Genomic DNA, 22,346 nt, shown 5'->3' with positions numbered 1-22,346 from the left:
CAGGACCAGGATCGCGAAAGGAAAAGAGAGTTAAGTATACACAAGACATTGACAACATAGAAGCTAACTCTTTCATCTCGCTCGGCTACATCCAAGGATCCAGCTGGCTCCTCCCTCCTCATTCTTTGTAATCTCTCATAATCAATTGAGGCTTGTGTAAAACAAGGAATAAGAATCATACGTGGCCGAGCTTTTATTGGTTGTCCTTTTATTTATATGACACTTGTTCCATATTTTGATTGGTTCAGAATAAAAAAAAAACAAAATTTGTTCTCAGAAAACTTGTGGTGACAGGATTTTTTTTTTCTGAATGAATGTAAAAATATTTCGGCCACGAAAACTTTTCTTAAAAAATTGCAACATTGTGTAAAAAAACTATCAGCTAGTTAAATGTTTGTAACTTTGTATGGTAAAGAGCTTGAACTCAAACAGAGACCAAGAGAATCATCGTGTGTCAAACCATCTTCTCATCGCTTCTTCATAGCCTTTTCTCCTCAATTTTTGTGTAATTGTGATCCTTCGCTGTCTTGTCGATGTAGCTCTGCAAACGGCTCGCAGATTCGCAGTCTGATGTAGTCCACCATGTTTGCGACTAATTTATTCCCGCCAAAGTGATTGTAATTAAGGTTGATTGAAACACATATCTGATAAGAAATAGAGTTTTTTGTCGATAGAAATTTTTCATTTTTTTCTCCTAACTTGGAAATTTTTCAAATGGATAATTCATACATACTAACTTGTTATTTGTCATCTTGTTTTTTTTGTCACTGCTATCATATATAAATTTCTTTGAGTTTTTTGGGCAAGAGTAAACACTATTTTAATTCCACCCTTCATCATTTTTAACAATAGAAAATAACATGCACTTTTTGCATAATGTGAATTATGCAGCACCTACACTAACATAAGAGTTTGAGATTTCATAATGTGAATAATGTGAATTATGCAGCACATAATGTGAATTCTTGCATAATGTGAATTATATGCACCTACATAGGAGGTGAGGATTAAACACAAATGTGGGCTGGGTTGAATTAAATTAACGTTTAGTTTTGTAAAACATTTTTCCAAGCTAAGAAGGCCTAGTTTAATATGTTAGGGCCTAATTAAGTATCCTATACGTAAGAATCTCAAAGCTCAATTTCCACTAAGATTCAGATCTAGGGTTTAGTTATCATTGTTCTCTGATTTTTTTCAATTTTTAATTTTAATATATTGGTTTTGACTTTTTAATAAAGATAATTATCGTGGTATTAATTGGTACTATTCAAGCTCAACAGCTTGGAATGCTGGGTTTTTTTTTATTGTTGCGAGAATTAGAAGGTTGTTGTTTTCTGTATTCAATATTCATTTTAATATAAAAAATGTTTTCGTGATTTAATGTTGGAGTTTAACAAATTTGGATTTGTAATAAAGAAGTTTCATTCCACAAATAGGAGAGTTAGAATATGTGTTTTACATCAGCGTGAATTCCCATGAAGTCCATAAAGATATCAAACTTAACATTGATATTCTAATCAAACTTATAACGTTAGACCAAAAAAAAAACTTATAACGACTAAAGGCTGCTACCTCAACTGAAAAAAAAAAGGCTTATTGGCTTAATAGCCATATTTCAGAGGAAAATCAAAAGAATAGACATGATTTTGACAGAATGTAGTGACTGTCTTTTTGCCATCATTACAGCCGGTTATATCCTTGTTGGTAACAGGTACCCAGTTCCTTCACATAAAGAAAACGACGTGGTCATTTTGTGAACCATAGTAACACCTCTTATAATACTGAAAGTATGTATTTGTGGTTTTTTGAAAGAAGAAAAAGCTATCCACGTATAACTTTATTGATCACATACATAAACATCAAGATTTATATTCCATATCATCTAAGTTTTATTCCATATCAGATAAAAACTAAACCCTAAAATTTAATCACTAAACCCTAACCCAAATATAAACCCTAAACTCATATATCAAAATCTAAAAAATACATAATGGTATGTAATATTAAACTAAATTATGTTATATTAAATTATATTATGTAATATACCAATATATCACCAAAATTAAAACACATGGTATGAAAGTTCAGAAGTGTTCTATTCCATATCCAAACAGAACAGAAACAAGTAATGCTTTCCCAATGGTGAACCCAATATTCCAGAAACTAAACCCTATCTAATCATCACGAAACCCTACACGAAAAATATAAACCCTAAATATAAACCCTTCTAAATACTAAACCCTAAACTCTAATCACTAAACCATAACCCAAATAGAAACCCTAAACCCAAATATAAATATTAAACCCAAATAGAATGGAACAAAATAAATAACATAATACATATTAGTAAAATTATGAAATGTATACGATTGCATGTAAGAAATGTCTATGATTTCATGGAAAAAGTTGATGTTGACCCCAACCATACCCCTTCATCTTCTAAATACTAAACCCTAAACCATATTCACTAAACCCTACACCCTATTCACTAGACCCTAAACCCAAATATAAACTATAAACCCAAATAGAATGGAACAAAATAATAGTATGTTATATATTGGTGAAATTATGAAATATCTATGATTTCATGGAAGAAATTAAAGTTAATGCTTACCCCAACCAAAACCCCTCACTTTCTAAATACTAAACCCTAAATATGATTCACTAAACCCTAAACCCAAAAATAAACTCTAAACCCAAATAGAATGGAACAAAATAAATAGCATGGTATATATTGGTGAAATAATGAAATGTCTATGATTTCATCGAAGAAGTTAATGCTGACCCCAATCATATCCCCTCACCTTCTAAATACTAAACCGTAAACTATATTCACTAAACCCTAAACCCAAATATAAACACTAAACCTAAATATAAACTCTAAACTCAAATATCAAAATCTAAAAAATAACATATATTATGTAAATTAAATTATATTATGTAATATTAAACTACACAATCTAGATCATTGTATGATATTTACTTGTTCAAAAACTATATTTCTAAACAAAATAAAACACTCTTTAGTAATCATCAAATAGAATGGAACATAATAAAATAGAAAAGTAGCATAATATATTGCATTTCATAACATGAATATAACAAACATAATACATTTCTATTCTATATGCGAATAGAATAGAACAAAATAAACAGAAATTGTTCATCTTCTCCGATCAACTTAGGTCATCCACGGCGACAAAATATAAGTGGGAACCAGAGCCGTCGAGTGTCTGACATCGTCTCTGCTATTATGGCGAACAATCCAGGAAGACCTATTCCGACCAACAAGGTTTGGTTCTTATTAGGTTTGGTTCTTTTTAGTTTTAACCTTTAACGTTTGTTTCCGAAATGTTTAACTTGTGAGTTTTTTTTTTCCAGGTTAAATCATTCAAAGGGCCTGAGGAGGTAGATGCATGGTTTACATCACATCCTTTGCATGCCCCAGGAGCTTTGCATTTTACGGAAAGGAACGCTACAGTGATCAGCTATGGAGTTCAGACAAACTCTTCTTTGGCTACAAAACGTGGTCGGACTGAAGATCCGACGTTTAAGTTTCTTGTCCCTCTTCAAATCGCTGCAGAGCGTGAGATAGCAAGGTTTTTAATTGGAGGTACCATCCATCTTGAAAATATTTTGAGTTAGGAGACATATGTTCTATATGGAGATTTAAATGCCTTTTATATATGCATTATTATCAGATCCAAAGTTTGGTTGGAGTTTTGGATTTAAAGAGTTTGCACAACCAGCTGTTGCTAAAGACATAACTATCTCTCCACTGAATCTTATGGGACCAGTGTTCTTTCTTGCTTTCTCCATGTTTGGTTTTGTTCTCCAACTCGGTTCTCTAGCTACCGAGAAAGAGCTTAAACTTCGCCAGGTTTAATACTCTGTTTCATTTAGAGTCTGTTCCCATTGTGTATTTGTATTTAGATTGTTCAATCATGTTTTTTTTTTTCTAACAGGCAATGACAGTGATGGGAGTTTACGATACAGCTTATTTGTTATCATGGCTCATATGGGAAGGCATCCTTACGTTTGTATCATCACTCTTCTTAGTCCTCTTTGGAATGATGTTCCAATTCGATTTTTTCTTGAAGAACAGTTTCTTTGTTGTCTTCCTACTTTTCTTGCTTTTTCAGTTTAATATGGTAAATTAAAGATCCTCATCATTCTTAAATTATTTTCCATTGATTTTTGCTGGGATATCACTTAACTTATCTTATATCCTTCGTGTTGCTAGATTAGCCTAGCATTCATGCTATCATCTTTCATTAGCAAGTCATCTTCAGCAACAACTGTTGGTTTCCTTGTGTTTCTCATTAGCTTTATCACACAGGTGTGTGTGGCCTCTCTTTAGCTAAAACAGTAGCTGAGATTTGTTGGATTCTTACTGGGTACAGTTCTGACTGCAGACAGTAGCTACCAGTGGATTCCCTTATTCAAGCACACATTCCCTTTCTCGCCGGGTGATTTGGTCATTCTTTCCACCCAATACCTTTTCTGCTGGGTTGCAGCTGCTTATCGAAGCAACATCAGTTCCCGGAAGCCCTGGAATTAGTTGGAGTAAAAGAGATGTATGCTCAAAAATGGATGACACCACCTGCTTTCTTACAATGGTATGCCAATTTTTCGACAACAGATTTCACCCAAGAGTTGTTGTCTATGTCTCTCATTTTGAGTCTTTGTGCAGAATAAAATCTACATATGGCTTGTGGGTACATTCTTTTTCTGGTTTGTTTTGGCTATCTACTTTGAAAATATCATCCCCAATGCCTCTGGTGTAAGAAAAAAAATCTTCTACTTTCTAAAGCCTAGTTACCGGACTGGCAAAGAGGGCAATAAAGTGGAAGGTATTTTCTTTGTCTCTTGCTTTTATTAATAAGAATGTGTGTGTTTGGAAAGTGTAAAGCCAAAAAATGTTCCTATGTAACACTTTTTTCAGAAGGGAGCATTTGTAGCTGCTTTGGCTCAGTTCCACCTGTAGAGCATTTAACATCAGATGACCAAGATGTGCTTGAAGAGGAGACACTAGTTAAGAAACAAGCAATGGATGGAACAGTTGATCCTAACATTGCTGTTCAGATTCATGGTCTTGCAAAGATGTATCCTGGAACGACAAAGCTTGGTTGCTGCAAATGCACCAAAACATCCCCTTTTCATGCTGTAAAGGTAATCAATCAGTCCTGTTGTGTGTGTTCTAAGGCGTCAAGACTATTCAACAAATCCTAATGCTCATTAGTTGTCTCTTATGGTTTATAATGTATTATTTATTACATTTCTTTTTGGCTCATGAAATATGTTTAGGGTTTGTGGATGAATATAGCCAAAGACCAGTTGTTTTGTCTTCTTGGACCCAATGGTGCAGGGAAGACAACAACTATCAGCTGTTTGACTGGTATAAATCCAGTTACTGGTGGGGATGGTAAGGATCTCTTTTACAAGAAGCTACTTTCCAAACTTTTTTTAAACCATTCTAATACTAATTGGTAAGTTCAATTTGATTCGACTTAAAACAGCTCTTATCTATGGAGATTCCATAAGAAGCTCTGTTGGTATGTCCAACATTCGTAAAATGATAGGAGTGTGTCCTCAGGTAAGGTCAAGTTCTCCCTGCAATATCTTCTCTTTTCCTTACAAAATGATCTTTATGTTCTGCTTAAATGATTTGTTTCTTCATCACTTATTATTTTACAGTTTGATATCCTTTGGGATGCTTTGTCAAGTGAAGAACACCTCCACCTCTTTGCTAGCATCAAAGGGTTGCCACCTGCATCTATCAAACCGGTAAGTTATTCATTTATTTTACAAATGGTATCTGATTTACCTTTCCCTCTTTTTTTTTAATATATATATAATTTGCTTACAGATTTTTCTTTCTGGTTAAACAGATTGCAGAGAAGTTACTGGCAGATGTAAAGCTGACGGGAGCAGCTAAAATTAGAGCAGGAAGCTACAGTGGTGGAATGAAACGCAGACTCAGTGTTGCAATTGCACTCATTGGTGATCCCAAGCTGGTCTTTCTAGATGAACCGGTATGTATGCCATGCAGCTTGATACTTTCCTCTAGTGTTTATAGATAAACACACACACACACACACTAACACATATTTTTTGGATTGTAGACTACTGGTATGGACCCTATCACAAGGAGACATGTGTGGGACATTATACAGAAATCAAAGAAAGGCCGTGCCATCATACTAACAACTCATTCTATGGAAGAAGCTGATATTTTAGGTGATAGAATAGGGATCATGGCTAAAGGCAGGCTCCGATGCATTGGAACCTCCATCAGGCTAAAATCTCGCTTCGGCACAGGTTTCATTACTACAGTTAGCTTCCTTGAAAACAAAAAGGACGGTTCTGGAACCTCACCAGAACCACTTAAAAGATTCTTCAAGAAGGTATGTACACTCAGGCCTAAGTTTTTTTTTTTTTTTTAACTGGCATTGTTTAAGTAGGTAGTGCCTCTGAGCCTGGAATAATATCTTTCTTGCAGCATCTGAAAGTTGAGCCAATAGAAGAGAAAAAAGCTTTCATGACTTTTGTTATCCCCCACGACAAAGAGAAACTTTTGGCGGTAACTATTTTTAAAAGCTCTAGAAACCTCTTAGATCTTCGTCTATGAGGTTCATCATCGTTTCTCCATGGATAGGGATTTTTCGAAGAGCTACAATACAGAGAATCCGAGTTTGGAATCTCGGACATACAGCTTGGGCTTGCAACTCTTGAAGAAGTGTTTCTGAACATCGCAAGACGGGCTGAACTAGAAAGTGCAACAGCTGAAGGAACCGTGGTTACTCTCGAGTTAGAATCAGGCATCTTGGTCGAGGTAAATCATCTACAACGTTCCACCAAAAAAATTCACGTTTCACATGTTCTAGTTATTAATGGAAATAAACTCTTTGTATGTGCAGATACCTGTTGGAGCAAGATTTGTAGGTATACCAGGAACGGAAAACGCGGAGAATCCTAGAGGAATGATGGTGGAAGTGTACTGGCAACAAGATGGTTCTGGATCGATGTGCATCTCTGGACACTCCCCGGAGATGTGTATACCTCAGAATGTTTCGGTGTTATATGAACCACCATCACAAGTGTTAGGACGTGGGCAGCGACGAGTTCGGGGTTCCGTGATTGCTTATGAATCTAGCGATTAATATATTATGCTAGAGTTTTAAAATTAGTTTACGGGGACATTTAGATTGCAATGCTTTTTATTTAAAATTTCACAGTGAATAAAGGTGTTCTGGTCTTAAATTACACTCTCCCAAGTCCCAATAGCAGTAACGAGAATTGAGATTTTGTTGATTATAAAAAAATGAACCTTAACTACCATCGAAGGTAGTCGACTGAGAAACAAGTAGACTTGATAAATCTTTTATTAATATAGAATTATATTTACAATAGCTAAATCTTTTACAACTGATAAAAGATTTCTTGTTGAAATAATATTTTACTTTTTACATTATTGGAATTAAAGTAGAAACTGCAGGGCTTATCTTTATAGCTCACCGCTAGCTCCTTTGAAAGGAGAAGCAACATGGGGGCTATAATCAACTCCAAAAGATGCTAGATCAATTGATTTTCCTTTTTTCTCGGAGGCTGTCTTAACAAGTAGACCAATAGCTCGAGCCCATTTCACCATACCCCCTATCAGTTCCTTTCTTTGTTCAAAAGTTATCTCCTGAGAAACATTCTTCTTCATCTCAGTCACAAGTATTCCCATTGACAACATACCGTCGACCATCCTCCAAGAATCCACCTATCGCCAAAAAGAAAACAAAAATACCACAATTTTTTTAATATAAAACCGCGAGGAACATGCCCGGGTACCATATGAATGTTAATATATGGGACTATAACTTACTGATGTTCCGCCGTTAGTACCATCCAATACAGAAATAGCCCTAAAGAGTTTCACTGATTTTTCTTGCATTTCGACCTTGATACCTGACTTGAAGCAGGCCATGTAGTCCGCTACCGTTACAAAGAGATCTTTGAACTCTGCTGTGGCAGGACACTTACTCTCCAAAGCCCCCAAGAAACCTGACATACCTTTGTAAGCAAAAGGCTCAAAGTCTTTGCTCATTTTTGGAAAATCCTTCACGTAGTGGGGCAATGAGAACGTTCCTTGTGTTTCGTAAAGAGCTCTCTCAGATGGAGAAGACACATTGTTGTCATAGTCAATTCCAAATGATGATAAATCAATAGATTTTCCTTTACTCTCAGAGACTTTCTTTACGAATAGACCGATTCCTCTAGTCCATTTCACCATAGATTGAATCGTTTCTTTTCTTTGTTCAAAAGTTATTTCCTTAGAACCGCTCTTCTTCATCTCAACCAAACTCTTCCCCATTGACAATAAGCCATCCACTAGCGTCCATGAATCCTCCTATCGTCAAAAAGGAACGAAACAACAAAACAATTTCCAATGAGCTTGAAACATTTTTCTTTCTCTTGCATTTACTTCCAGTTTAAGTTGAGAAAATCTTCTTTCGTACCAGCCCGAAGGCATAGACAGGCCGGGTCTAAAGGCATAGACAAAGGTCGTTTAGAACATCAAGATTTTATATAACAATTTTAACTGTATGTAAAACATAACGAAAAAAATTATAGGAAGAATAAAGACAAATTTTTATTTTAAAGTAGGGTAGTATGAATTTTTTTTAAATGTCAGACCAGCACTATTTCCTGCTATACCAGTGTTAACGTCTAAATGAAACTTACTGATGTTCCGCCTTTAGTTCCACTAAAATCAGACATAGCCCTGAAGAGTGTCTCAGATTTTATTGACAACTCAACTTGGAGATCTTTTGACCCGGGTGCTGTTGAACTGTAACATGCCATGTAATCCTTCAGCTTTAGAAAAAAATCCTTAAACTCTGTGGTCTGAGGACATTTGCCTTCCAAGTCACCCATGAAATCCATCATACCTTTGTAAGCAAAAGACTCAAAATCATGGCCTACTTTGGGAAAGTTCTTCAAGTAAAGGGGTAATGAGAATGTCCCTTGTGTTTCATAAACAGTGCTTAATGCAACAAGTAACGATAGATATATAGTTAATGACGTTTTTGCCATTTTATTCTTAGAGAAGATAATTTTTTTGACTGAATTTATTATTAATTTATCTTGTTTTTGTTTTTGTTTTTATTTTTGAGTGATTGTGTTTTTATTGTGAGAAGTGAATTTATATATATGTTTAAAAGTCTAAATTTAACTATTAAAGTGAATGAAATTGTCTATAAACTTCTATAGATTCATGGTCATGGAAGAATGGAAAAAGAAATTTGCTAAAATTTCTATGGCTATTCGCTCTTCTCTGGGTCTACTTTTATAGACGTGGTCACTTTCTTCGTCTCACTATATTTAGTAAGGACATTAGATCAGATTGATACACTGCCCTTAAAATGAACAATCAACATGTTTACAAAATGTTCCTTATATATAGGAGAACCACATGATTTTGTTTACTTTTTTTAACAGTGAGATCCTAAACTGGACAATGATCAAACTATGATGTAAATAGTAGCAGATGTAGAATCTAAAATCTACACTAAGTATTTGATAGTGATCGGAGTTTGATCTAGGGAAGACAAATGATGTAGGCAACAATATCTTTAGAGCACAATGATGTTCAAACAGTTTCCAATAGACAAAAATTGACTTTATTGATGAATAAGATCGAATACAATGAGTTGAATTAGATCGAATGATACAAATGAGATCCCTAAAGAAAGAGTCTAAGATCGGGAAGAAAACAAGATCGATGTTAATGTGTAGCTCTCTTTAGGGGTTTCAACGTGCCTTTCTTCATGTCCCTTCTCCTTCCTTTATAATGAGTCGACTTCGTGATCTCCGTATGTAGCTGCTCCGCGACCTCCGTAACTGCTCCGCGATCTCCGGGGCCTCGACTTCTTAGCTTTCGAGCTCGATTGCTTGCCACAGACATTGGTTCCTTTCGGCCTATAACTTTGATCGGAGCCCATTAACGTATTGACCGGAATTGAGTCCAACAGTAGATATATGTAGTTAAAGGAAAAAACTTAGGAGAATTACTCGGACGATAACATTCTAATTTAAGAGTAAAAAAGGCTTGACTACCATAAAGGAAGCTAGTAGTTGCATATAATCCACCATATTTTTCTAAAAAAGATTGTAATGATATTTATGACGGGAAATTATGGTCATATATTTTTTGTAAATATTTAAGAAAATGGTCTTCTAAATAATAAAAGAACTTGAGAAATCATGTTTGTGTTAGAATACTCTTTTTAGTAATTTATTTCTCTTTAATTTATTTAAGTTTGAATTCACTAGAGCACCTCCAATGGTGGAAAAGGGAGGGTATCTAACAAATAAAAAGTTGAAAAGTAAGTTATATATCGTTGGGAAGAAAGAAAACCAATCATAAAAAAGTTGATTACATGTCAGCAACTAAGTCAATCACGAACATGTCTGAAACATGTATGTGCGCTTGTAAAAAAAAATTGGTTGAATAAATAGTTTCAAAAAAAACATGTATGTGCGCTTACTTTTGTCACATTGAACAAACACAAAACATAATGTGATATTGCTACAACTTTATAATCTCTACAAGAAAAGAACGATCCACTCTTTGTACATGATTCCAAAGCAAACACATCATCTGTTAGATTCATAAATCGATGACAATACCCCGAACCGCTTGGCGTAGCCCTTTATGTCCTAATGCATTTGGAGATGGTGGACGTGTCACCAAAACATTCTGTGGGACCCGCATCTCCGATGAATGTCCCGTGATGCACATCGATCCCGACCCGTCTTGTTGCCAGTAGACTTCAACCATTACCCCACTTGGATTCTCTGCGCTTTCTGTATCAGGGATCCCAACAAATCTGGCTCCCACAGGTATCTGTACATTCGCCATATAACTTATTAGAATTCTTCAACTCTGGTACATTTTGAACACACACAAAATATAATATATATATATTTGTGTGCAGTTGGATTTACCTCTAGTGAGATGCCAGATACTAAATCAAGAGTGACCATGATCCCTTCAGTAGTTGCATTTTCCAGTTCAGCCCGTCTAGCGATGTTCAGAAACACTTCTTCAAGAGTTGCAAGCCCGAGCTGTATGTCCGAGATTCCAAACTCAGATTCTCTGTTTTCTAACTCTTCAAAAAAACCCTACGTGTGGAGACGACAATGATGAATATCATATGTAGATTAATACCTAAGAGACATACATATATATATATTTCTGGTACATCCTTACCGTAAGCAGTTTCTCTTTGTCGTGGGGGATAACAAAAGTCATGAAAGCCTTGTTTTCATCTGCTGGCTCAACTTTCAAATGCTACAAATAATAATTCTTCTTTAGGTCAAAGTGGCCACTAAAACAACTTTTGATTGTGTATTCGTACCTCGTTAAAGAATCTCTTCACTGGCTCATGCGAATCTCCAGAAGCATTGCTATTGTCCTTTTTGCTTTCAGTGAAGCTAACGGTAGCAACAAAACCAGTTCCGAAGCGGGATTTTAATCTGATTGAAGTCCCAATGCACCGGAGCCTGCCCTTAGCCATGATCCCTATTCGGTCACTTAAAATATCAGCTTCCTCCATGGAATGCGTGGTCAGTATGATGGCACGACCTTTCTTTGACTCTTGTATAATGTCCCACACATGTCTCCTCGTGATAGGGTCCATGCCAGTTGTCTACAATACATATATAAGTACACCATCTTAAATCGATTTGTATAATTAATAAACACATTAAAAGAGGAGTTAGCATGTGACATGCCGGTTCATCTAGGAAGACCAGCTTGGGATCACCAATGAGTGCAACTGCAACACTGAGTCTACGTTTCATTCCACCACTGTAACTTCCTGCTCTAACTTTGGCCGCTCCTGTCAGTTTTACATCCGCCAGTAACTTCTCAGCGGTCTGTAACAAAAAAAAAGTAACTAAAAGATATATAAAGAAGAGAAGTGTGCTTTAATGTTAAAATCAGTCATTAGAGATCCCAGCAGTATTTTGAGATGATATTCAGGTGACTTAGTACCGAGTTGATCGATGGCGGTGGCAAGCCTTTGATGCTAGCAAAGAGGTGGAGGTGTTCTTCACTTGATAAAGCATCCCAAAGGATATCAAACTGTAAGAAAAAAAACGTGAAACACATTTACGCTGAACAATTAGACTATTGTGACAGAAGCTGCGATGTTATTAAGTAAAATGAAACTAGTCTACCTGAGGACACACTCCTATCATTTTACGAATGTTAGACATACCAACAGAGCTTCTTACGGAATCTCCATAGATAAGAGCTGTTTTAAGTCAATCAGATTGAACTTATTAATTAGATTAGAATGGTTAAAAAACGTTTTGGAAACTAGCTTCTTGTCAAACAGATCCTTACCATCCCCACCAGTAATTGGATTTATGCCAGTCAAACAGCTGATAGAAGTTGTCTTCCCTGCACCATTGGGTCCAAGCATACAAAACAACTGGTCTTTGGCTATATTCATCCACAAACCCTAAACATATATTCCATGAACTGTTTAGCCAAAAATAAATAAATGGAAATGTTGTTATAATATTACATTTTCATGTTAGAAACGATAACGGGCAATGAGCATATTAGGGTTTGTGGATTATAGTCTTTGACATATAACACCCACTAACTTCCTCAACAAGAAAGATTACCTTTACAGCATGAAAAGGAGATGTTTTGGTGCATTTACAACAACCAAGCTTTGTAGTTCCAGGATACGTCTTAGCAAGACCATGAATCTGAACTGCAATGTTAGGATCAACTATTCCATCCATTGCTTGTTGCTTAACTAGTGTCTCCTCTTCAAGCACATCCTGGTCCTCTGACGCTACATGCTCTACGGGTGGAACTGAACCGATACAGCTAAAAATGCTACCTTCTGTAAAGTGTGTATAGGAACATGTTTTGGGTTTATATTTTCCAACAAATTAAAAGACTGCTCAGGAGAACTATGAGGAAACAATACCTTCCATTTTATTGCCTCCTTTGCCAGTCCAGTAACCAGGTGTTAAAAAATAGAAGATGGGTTTTCTTACACCTGACGCGTTGGGAATAATATTGTCAAAGTACATGGCGAGAACAAACCAGAAAAGGAACGATCCGACTTGCCATTGGTAGATAATATCCTACAAAAAGATGTACAAGTAGTGGTTTGAAAAAAAAAATGTTAAAAAAGTATTTGATGAATGAAATATGTTTTATGAATGAACGTCCACATACAACTGAAATTACACAAGTTGACATGCCCCCTTCGCATACAGCTCTTTCACTCCAGCTAATTCCAGAACTTTCTGGAGTTGAAGTTGCATCAAGAAGAAGCTTAAGGCCCGCAGAAAAAGTGTTGGGTGGGAAGAGTGACCAAATCGCTCGGCGAGAAGCAGAATAAGCGCTGGAGTAAGGGAATCCAGTAGCTGATACAATCTGAGCATTTAGAAATGGTAACTAGTAAGAAGAAGTGGTCATGATTTAAGGAACTAGGTTAAAGCCAAGAGAATCAAACCTGTAAGATAAAGCTAATGAGAAACACAAGGAAACCAACAGTTGTAGCTGAAGATGATTTGCTAATGAAAGATGATAGCACAAACGCTAGGCTAATCTAGCAACATAAAGGACATAGTTAATTTTAAGTGTTATCCCAGCAAAATCAATGGAAAATAATTAAGAATGATGAGGATCTTTAATTTACCATATTAAACTGAAAAAGCAAGAAAAGTAGGAAGACAACAAAGAAACTGTTCTTCAAGAAAAAATCGAATTGGAAGATCATTCCAAAGAGGACTAAGAAGAGTGATGATACAAACGTAAGGAGTCCTTCCCATATGAGCCATGATAACCAATAAGCTGTATCAAAAACTCCCATCATTGTCATTGCCTGACGAAGTTTTAGCTCTTTCTCGGTAACAAGAGAACCGAGCTGGAGAACGAAACCAAACATGGAGAAGGCAAGAAAGAAGATTGGTCCCATAACTTTGAGTGCAGAGATAGCTTCACCTATAATAGCTGGGCGTGCAAATTCTTTAAATCCAAAACTCCAACCAAACTTTGGATCTGAAATTGTGAGAATACAAAAGAGTCACAGGATTTCCAATTAAAAAGTAATTAAAAAATAATTGATGATAAGTGGACTGGTCCATATTACTTATTACTACTAATTAGGATTATCTTCAACTTTCAATATAAGACATTTGTCTCTAAGCTCAAAGATTTCAAGATGTTACCTCCAATTAAAGACCTTGCTATCTCACGCTCTGCAGCTATTTGAAGAGGAATAAGGAACTTAAATGTTGGATCTTCAATACGACCACGTTTTTCTTCCGATGAGGAATTTGTCTGAACTCCATAGCTGACTACTGTAGCGTTCCTTTCCGCAAAATGCAAAGCTCCTGGGACTTGCAAAGGATGTGACATAAACCATGCATCTACCTCCTCAGGTCCTTTGAATGATTGGACCTGGAAAAAAAACATACACGAGAAACATTTTAGAACCAATATTAAGTTAAAACTATAACAAGAACCAAACATAATATGAACCTAACCTTGTTGGTCGGAATTGGTCTCCCCGGATTGTTAGCCATGATTGCAGAGACGATGTCAGTCACACGACGGCTATTGTTACCGCTCCATACGAAGTCGTAGCAAGGAAGCTTCACGAAGAACTTATCCTCACAAGGAAGAATAGGCGGCGAAAACAAAAGCATGGGATCGGTGACGTTCTTGTAGGCACTTGAGGATGCCTCGCTCGCCTTCATAGCTTCCTCGATACAGAATATGACAAGGATGAAGAAGAATGATGAGAAGAGCTGAAGACACGTAGATCTCTTGTTCCTCCATGAGAGCAGCAGGTTCTTCTTGAATAACGCCGTGAACTGCTGATAAAGAAGCGGTAAGCCTTGTTGCAAAATCATTATCAAGATTTTTTTTTTGGGTACTTAATTTTATTACTTAAAAAAAAATATAAAAACGTTTTCTTTTCTACTAATTCTATATCTAAAAATATGTTAGGAAACAATTTTTTTTTCAAAAAGGTTTACGGACATGCAATCTTTTGTTTCCAAATTTTAAGGTTTTTCACGTTCAACTGTGTGTATTTCACCTATGATCTATTTTTGGGCAGTTCTATTTATTTATCTTTTCCTTATAACTGATTATATGTTGTGATATTTTGTTTCCAAATTTAAGTGTTTGGCTATTCTCCAACGTTCTTTCTATCTTCATTGATGGCTGATCCTAGTCAGGCAAGTTTTTGGATGCAGGCAAATGCGTTACTCAGGAAGAACTTAACCTACCAGGTCTGTTTCCTCTCTGATTAAATTTAAATAGCAAGTACCACCACTTCTTATATATATATAGTTGAGAAAAGGGTTTATTTAATTAATGGAAATTGAAATGCAGAGGAAACATATATGGACAAATGTAAGGCTCATCCTAGTTCCACTCTTCCTCTGCTTAATTCTCCTAGCGATTCAACATGTTCTCGATGCGCTGATGAAGGGTGTCTCTGATATGACTGGTGATTGTAAGAGTAGCGCTGACTTATCTGGTGGTATGTGTCCCATCCCAAACCCTCCCATGTTGCCTCCCATGTTGCAGATTCCACAGCATGAACTCCGTTCTGTTAAAACCGATTTTCTTCCCTACAAAGACCTCCCTGACAAGTCCTGTAGAGGAACAATGGGAGGATCTTGTCCTGTAACTATACTTATGACTGGTGAAAAACAGCCCCTTGGTAAAGGTATATGCTTATCTTCCTTGTTTGATACGTAACTCTTTTATTTATCCTTGCTGCATGTGAAACTTACCCAAGCGTGTTCTCTTTCAGCTATATCCGCGAATATATTTGCTACTTCTTTTGCGGTTAATTCCTCCGACCTCTTGCCTACTTTAGCCAATAATATCTTGGTATGTCTTTCTTTTAAAGGCTATATATATGTCTGAATTTGAGTGCAAGAGTCTACACTCATTCCATCTCCTTTTTTTAATTTTAGGGTTCACCAATAGCAGCAGCTAAAGACAATTACGCAGATCCAGGTCTTGCCCCAGGTCTCCCCATCTACAATATCCAACCTCTGTGCACTGCAAACTCTACATGGCCACTCTCTCTCGAAAAAATTCAGACAGGTATGACTTTTTTTTTTACTTCTTTCTTGTGATGTTCGAAGAAAAAGTTTGACTTGAAAGATGATAAACTAATATGAAGTGGTTTTGTGTCTAAATATCTCAGAGGTGAAGTGTGTTCAAGGGTTGTGTCTCTGGAGAAATAACTCTGCAGATGTCAATAATGAGCTTTTCAAGGGTAGTTATAGGGGAAACCCTGCTGGGATTACAAATGAGATCGCTGCAGGTTTTGAAATTGTCTTCCATTTACTTATTACATTTATATATTATCTTCATAGCGTATGTTTAGGATCCACCTCATTGTTTCTTTGCATTAGCATATGATCTCATGAATACGGATAAGAAAAACTTCAATGTGACCATCTGGTATAACTCAACCTACAAGGACGAGTTTTCAACTGGGCCTGTAAAGCTGGTCCGAGTTCCCCGATCTATCAATCAGGTATCATGTTGTACTTTCAAGAGTCAAGGCATGCATTCACTTACAATCATGTTTCTCTCATTGTAACATATGCCTCTGCAGATATCAAATGCTTATCTGAAGTTTCTGAAAGGCCCCGGGCTTAGGATATTATTTGAGTTTGTCAAAGAAGTTCCTAAACACGCAACTAGATTTAATACTGACATTGCGTCTTTGCTTGGCCCACTTTTCTTCACTTGGGTTGTTCTTCTTTTGTTCCCCGTAAGTTCTCTCTTACAAATAACTTGGATGTTTTTTTTTTAATTTATCCCATTGTATGTGAAATGACTAGCTATAAATCATGCAGGTGATCTTGACATCATTGGTGTATGAGAAACAAGAACGTCTAAGGATTATAATGAAAATGCACGGCCTAGGCGATGGTCCATATTGGTTGATTTCATATGCCTATTTTCTAACCATATCTGTGTTGTACGTTGCTTCTTTGGTGATATTTGGGTCAGTGATAGGACTCAAGTACTTTCGGCTCAATTCCTATAGCATCCAGTTCGTTTTCTATTTTATCTACTTAAATCTTCAAATAGCCATTGGTTTTCTAGTTTCTTCAATATTCTCAAAGGTTAAGACTGTTACAGGTAAAATAATAACATATTACATTTCTCATCAAAAACATGCCAGTTTTCAAAAATTTGAACGGTCTCTTTGTCTTTATGGATAAAATGTAGTCGTTGCTTACATATTGGTGTACGGTACTGGCCTCTTAGGCAGCTTTCTCTTCCAAACACTACAAGAAAAAATGGCTATTGTGACAATGCTTTTAGTCACAATATACAAATATTTCGTCACAAATTATCTATTGTGACTAATATGTGACAGTTTTGAATGGTTACAATACTGTCGTCACAAATTTAACTTAGTCACAAAAATGTAGCAATTATAGAGACGATTACAATAGTATCAGTTTTGTTACAAATTGTTACGTGTTAAAATAGTCACAAAACGACACAAACTGTTACACATGATTACGTAACAAATTCAACACAATTTGTAACATTATTACTGTCACATATCCGTTACATTTTGCAACTAAATAGTCACTTAACTTTGTGGTAATTATCAAATATTCAGAAATAATTAATTTAGAATTAAATAAAAGCTGATTCTTGTTAAAAGAAAATTAAATTCAAAAAAAAAATGTAACTAAAATATATTTTATTGATATCCCAAATCATATATTGGTTAATTGGTTACAAAAAATAGTAGTATTAGATAACCAATTATAATACAGATCAAAGGAAAGCAAATTAGGGTAAACACTGGTCTACTACACAGCCTCCTTTGCCTCCCTCAAATTACGTCAACCTGACGGCATTAGAAGCTTCTCCTTCGGCCCTTGTCTACACCTCCGCCGTCCTTGTATTCATCATCATCATTAGCACTGAATTTTCAGATCCTCGGGCCTCCTAACGAAAGCTTCTACCACTGTAATGGCCAGATATAAATCTGTAATCATCATTGGCTGCATCTACATCATCTTCGGCTGTATCTATATCTGACTGAAATCTAACATCAAATAAAATAAAATCAACCAAACAGGAATCTGAAAAAATAACAAAACAAATCGGAAAAGAAATGAAACTGAGATAGACATACGTTGACTGGTTAACTCCATCTCCACTGCGGATTTGTATAGTCGTTGAGAGGCAGTAGGGTAATGACTCGCAATCTGAATCCTTAAAATTGCAGAGAAATAAAGGGAAAGAAAGAGAGGGCTAGGGGAGAAGAAAATGAGAGAGATACATAATCAAATAGAAGAAAAAAATTAAGAAGAATCAGGAGGATTGTTGATTTGCTAGAGGAAGAGAGAAAACGTGATAAAGTGTAGATGGAGGCTTCTTTTTTTAACAACTGTGTAGAATGTAGATGGAGGCTACACGTGAAATAGACAAAGTGATAGAAGAGTCAAGTAGGGTTATGAGATAGAGTATATTCTCAAAACATGGGAAAATTAATTTAATGCCAAAACTAAAACATGGTTATTTAGTTTATTTTAAGATTTGGTTTAATCATGTTTTAGTTAATTTATTTTTTTTGTTAAACATATATTAATTTTGTGTATGTACAGTTAATGGTTATATATTGGTGAAATAGTTAATGATTTAAAATTTTATGATAAATTTTTTAAAGATTAAAACAAAATGTGTGACTTTTCTCCAAAAGAAAAAAATTAAAACATAATTTATGATTTAGAGTTTAGGGTATAAGGTTTCATGTGTATGTTTAAAGTCTAATTTCAAGTATAGAGTTAGGATTTGGAATTTAGAGTGTCGATATAAGATTTCAGTTTTATTTCTAACGTTTAATGTTACTTTTTTAAAATATTAAAATGTTGGTTTATTAACATTGCATATGATAATAAAACGTATTAAATTTATTAAATATATTATGTGTGATTAAAATGACTAAATATTAATTTATATTTTCTAATATTTATAAAATATTTGATATACGAATAAAATAACCAAATAATTTTTTTTTTTAAAAAGTCTTAATTTTATTAAAGTTTAAATGTAAATATTTAAGTATTTGTATATATAACTAGTGCTTATATTTTGGTTATTACGTATGCTCTTAACTTCAATGATTTAAACTGTTTAGGGTTATATTTATTATTTAGAGTTTGGAGCTTTGGGGAATACAATTTGAAGTTTATATATAAAGTATGAGATTAAGGTTTTTAGTTAGACTTGGAAACGTTAATTTTGTATGGGTGTTAGATATTAATTTAAGTATATTCTAGTAATTATAATTTAATACTTAAAGTGTAAGGTTTAATCTTTTATGATATAAAGATTACAGTTTAGGGTATCGTGTTTGAGTTTTAGATTATATATTTAAGATTAATTCAAAAATTTAAGCATATTTACGTAAGCCACAAAATCGTATCTAGTAAGGACGAGTTTTAGTCTCGATTCCATAACAATATTTGTGACTAAACACTTCGTCACATATCTGTAACTTTTGGTTACGATCTTTTGTTACTTTTACATTCATCACAACATTGTGACAAAATATTCACGATTCTGTGACCAAATATTTTGGTCACTACCACGTAGGTAAATAGTCACAATATTGTGACAGAAAATGTTAGTCATAAAATTTTGTCACAATATTAACTTTTTTTTGTAGTGAAACGATGCTTGAAAATCAGTCATTCCCAGGTAACTTAATTTTAACAAGAAAAACATGCTCATTTTTATCACTCACTGCTTTGTTTTTGGTATATAATATCTATATGCTTTACAGAGGAATGGATTGTTGCCTTGGAATTGTATCCTGGTTTTTCTTTGTACCGCGGGTTGTATGAGTTTTCACAATATGCCTCCAGGGGAAATGGGATGAAGTGGCAAGATCTCAGTGATAGTGGAATGGGTGAAGTTTTATGCATCATGTCAATAGAGTGGTTTCTGGCTCTCATCATAGCTTTCTATATTGATCAAGTTTTCTCATCTGGGAAGCACCCTTTCTTTTTCTTGAACCTTTTCAAGAAATCTTCATCTATACCAAGTAAGCCTACCATGCAGAGGGTGGATTCTAAAAAAGTCTCCATAGATATGGGAAAAATAGATGTCTCTCAGGAGGTATGTTTAAAACGTCATCTTTTTAGCCTTTCCATGTTTCTTTGATATTAACATAAAATGAGATAATAAACAGAGGGAAAAGGTGCAACAATTGAGAAATGAAGGTAGCGCAGGGCACACCATCTTGTGTGACAACTTGAAAAAAGTGTATCCAGGTAGAGATGGAAACCCTCCAAAAATGGCAGTAAGGGGGTTATATCTCGACGTGCCTTCTGGAGAATGCTTCGGCATGCTTGGACCTAATGGCGCTGGAAAAACATCCTTCATTAGTATGGTCAGTTTCCCAAAACAGTTTAACAAAAAAAAACGTTAGAGAGTGTCAAAGTTTGTAATCTTGTACTGTATTTTTGGTTGTTGTGATAGATGACTGGGCTACTCAAACCTTCATCTGGAACAGCATTGGTTCAAGGTTTGGACATATGCAAGGATATGAACAAAGTATACACTAGCATGGGTGTATGCCCACAGCACGAGTAAATGCTCTTTAACAATACTTTTGCATTTTCTTTCATTACCAAGCAAATAAGGAACATTTTAAAGAACATATTTGTTTTTATAGCATTCTCTTGATTTCAGCTTGCTTTGGGAAACATTAACAGGAAGAGAACATCTTCTCTTTTACGGGCGACTCAAGAACATTAAGGGCTCTGCTCTAACGCAAGTATATATATCTGCCGCACCTTGCTAACTTAGTTTAGTTTTTGTGTTATAATTCCAGAAGACATATTGTTAATTAATGGATATATATATATATAAATAATAATTTGAAGGCCGTGGAAGAATCTCTAAAGAGTGTCAGCCTTTTCGATGGAGGAGTTGGCGACAAGCCTGCTGGAAATTACAGTGGAGGTATGAAAAGGCGGCTTAGTGTGGCTATATCACTTATTGGGAACCCCAAGGTACATGCATTCTTGTTAGTTGTGTCGTGTTTTCAAGCAATGAATGGGTCATGTTAGTTATTAACAAACCTAAGGTGTGATTAATCATTCTCTTAATTAGGTAGTTTATTTGGATGAGCCAAGCACAGGACTTGATCCAGCCTCGAGGAAGAACTTATGGGATGTGATTCAGCGTGCAAAACAAAACACAGCAATTATCCTCACAAGTATATACATACATATATTATTTTCTTAGATTATATATGGGATGTGATTAAGTGTTCTTCTCAAACTAGACTTAACCTTAACGTTAAGACTACATTTTCAGCTCACTCGATGGAAGAAGCAGAGTTTCTATGCGATAGATTGGGGATATTTGTAGACGGAGCCTTGCAATGCATAGGAAACTCCAAGGAACTAAAGAGCAGATACGGTGGATCATATGTGTTCACGATGACAACATCTTCAGAACATGAGGAAGATGTCGAGAGATTGGTTTCAACTGTGTCTCCCAACGCCAAGAAAGTATATCATCTCGCTGGTACACAGAAGTTCGAGCTCCCAAAGCAAGAAGTTAGGATTGCTGAGGTGTTTAGGGCTGTAGAAAAGGCCAAATCCAACTTCACAGTCTTTGCTTGGGGACTTGCCGACACAACTCTCGAAGATGTCTTCATCAAAGTCGCTAAATCTGCTCAAGCCTTCATTTCCTTGTCTTGAGGCCTGATTTTTCAAGTTAGGGTTCTATTTTTGAGTCAAAGATGTGTCTTGAGGCACACGCAAACAACCTGTTAATACTTCTCATGCAATCTGTATATACTATTAGTCTAGTACACTTTTTTTTTACATAGAAGGCTTCAGCCTATGTTGAGATGTCGCATAATTATTCGTTGTTGCATACTTTATTTATATTTACAAATTAATATGAACAGAAAATACTTGCTTATGCCAATTTTGATTGTTGGGCTGAGTATATGCAAATTAGTTGATGTATTTCTCACATCCAAGCTGTGTCATCACATCATGGATCTTGGTGTTATATATGTGAATTCAACTAATCAATCTTGGCATATATTACTATTATGTTTGGTTTTAATACTTATTAGCAAATCATTTGTTCCAAAAACAAAACTAACAGGTTTACACCTTAACTAATTTAGTTAAGTCGAAGAACTTAAAAATGTATATATATAGTTAGGGATAAAACGAATAAAGAGCTGCAAGAAACAGAAACCAAATTAGGGTAAAAAATGAAT

General features: G+C 35.4%; 4 protein-coding genes and 1 long non-coding RNA gene across 5 annotated transcripts; 2 read left to right on the top strand and 3 right to left on the bottom strand.

Moving 5' to 3' along the window:
- The first annotated feature begins 5 nt into the window (after positions 1-5).
- On the top strand, positions 6-7,263 carry LOC125607085 (ABC transporter A family member 9-like). Its single transcript, XM_048776729.1, has 16 exons — positions 6-3,292; positions 3,382-3,613; positions 3,702-3,880; positions 3,966-4,151; positions 4,244-4,339; positions 4,416-4,619; positions 4,694-4,853; positions 4,946-5,172; positions 5,308-5,425; positions 5,520-5,596; positions 5,698-5,787; positions 5,892-6,035; positions 6,126-6,407; positions 6,503-6,583; positions 6,659-6,835; positions 6,921-7,263. Exons 1-16 carry the CDS (start codon positions 3,254-3,256, stop codon positions 7,161-7,163), a joined length of 2,535 nt encoding a protein of 844 aa, XP_048632686.1. The 5' UTR covers positions 6-3,253; the 3' UTR covers positions 7,164-7,263.
- A 104-nt stretch (positions 7,264-7,367) lies between these two features.
- LOC111214234 lies at positions 7,368-9,177 on the bottom strand. Its single transcript, XM_022716697.2, has 3 exons — positions 8,734-9,177; positions 7,874-8,398; positions 7,368-7,768 (listed from the first exon to the last, which is right to left on the bottom strand). Exons 1-3 carry the CDS (start codon positions 9,082-9,084, stop codon positions 7,508-7,510), a joined length of 1,137 nt encoding a protein of 378 aa, XP_022572418.2. The 5' UTR covers positions 9,085-9,177; the 3' UTR covers positions 7,368-7,507.
- On the bottom strand, positions 9,015-15,199 carry LOC106400262 (ABC transporter A family member 11-like). The gene is made up of 15 exons (XM_048776726.1): positions 14,575-15,199; positions 14,257-14,488; positions 13,725-14,086; positions 13,539-13,634; positions 13,259-13,459; positions 13,005-13,164; positions 12,691-12,917; positions 12,404-12,521; positions 12,235-12,311; positions 12,050-12,139; positions 11,788-11,931; positions 11,412-11,702; positions 11,264-11,344; positions 10,999-11,175; positions 9,015-10,897 (listed from the first exon to the last, which is right to left on the bottom strand). The coding sequence occupies exons 1-15, from the start codon at positions 14,941-14,943 to the stop codon at positions 10,661-10,663; spliced, it is 2,862 nt and encodes a 953-aa protein (XP_048632683.1). The 5' UTR covers positions 14,944-15,199; the 3' UTR covers positions 9,015-10,660.
- Positions 15,198-22,139, top strand: LOC125607086 (ABC transporter A family member 12-like). Its single transcript, XM_048776732.1, has 17 exons — positions 15,198-15,327; positions 15,431-15,770; positions 15,858-15,937; positions 16,024-16,156; positions 16,260-16,379; positions 16,471-16,595; positions 16,677-16,835; positions 16,921-17,209; positions 17,300-17,373; positions 19,786-19,795; positions 19,881-20,215; positions 20,289-20,489; positions 20,579-20,688; positions 20,792-20,876; positions 20,986-21,114; positions 21,215-21,320; positions 21,422-22,139. Exons 1-17 carry the CDS (start codon positions 15,256-15,258, stop codon positions 21,808-21,810), a joined length of 2,757 nt encoding a protein of 918 aa, XP_048632689.1. The 5' UTR covers positions 15,198-15,255; the 3' UTR covers positions 21,811-22,139.
- On the bottom strand, positions 17,772-19,006 carry LOC111200090. The gene is made up of 2 exons (XR_007338371.1): positions 18,228-19,006; positions 17,772-18,137 (listed from the first exon to the last, which is right to left on the bottom strand). It is a non-coding gene; the product is annotated as an uncharacterized LOC111200090 (long non-coding RNA).
- Positions 22,140-22,346: the final 207 nt, after the last annotated feature.

The sequence above is a fragment of the Brassica napus genome, chromosome A3, assembly GCF_020379485.1.
Source record: "Brassica napus cultivar Da-Ae chromosome A3, Da-Ae, whole genome shotgun sequence".
In the NCBI taxonomy this organism is placed as follows: Eukaryota; Viridiplantae; Streptophyta; class Magnoliopsida; order Brassicales; family Brassicaceae; genus Brassica; species Brassica napus.
Note: the sequence above shows the minus strand (reverse complement) of the source record. Positions and strands in the feature narration are given on the sequence as shown.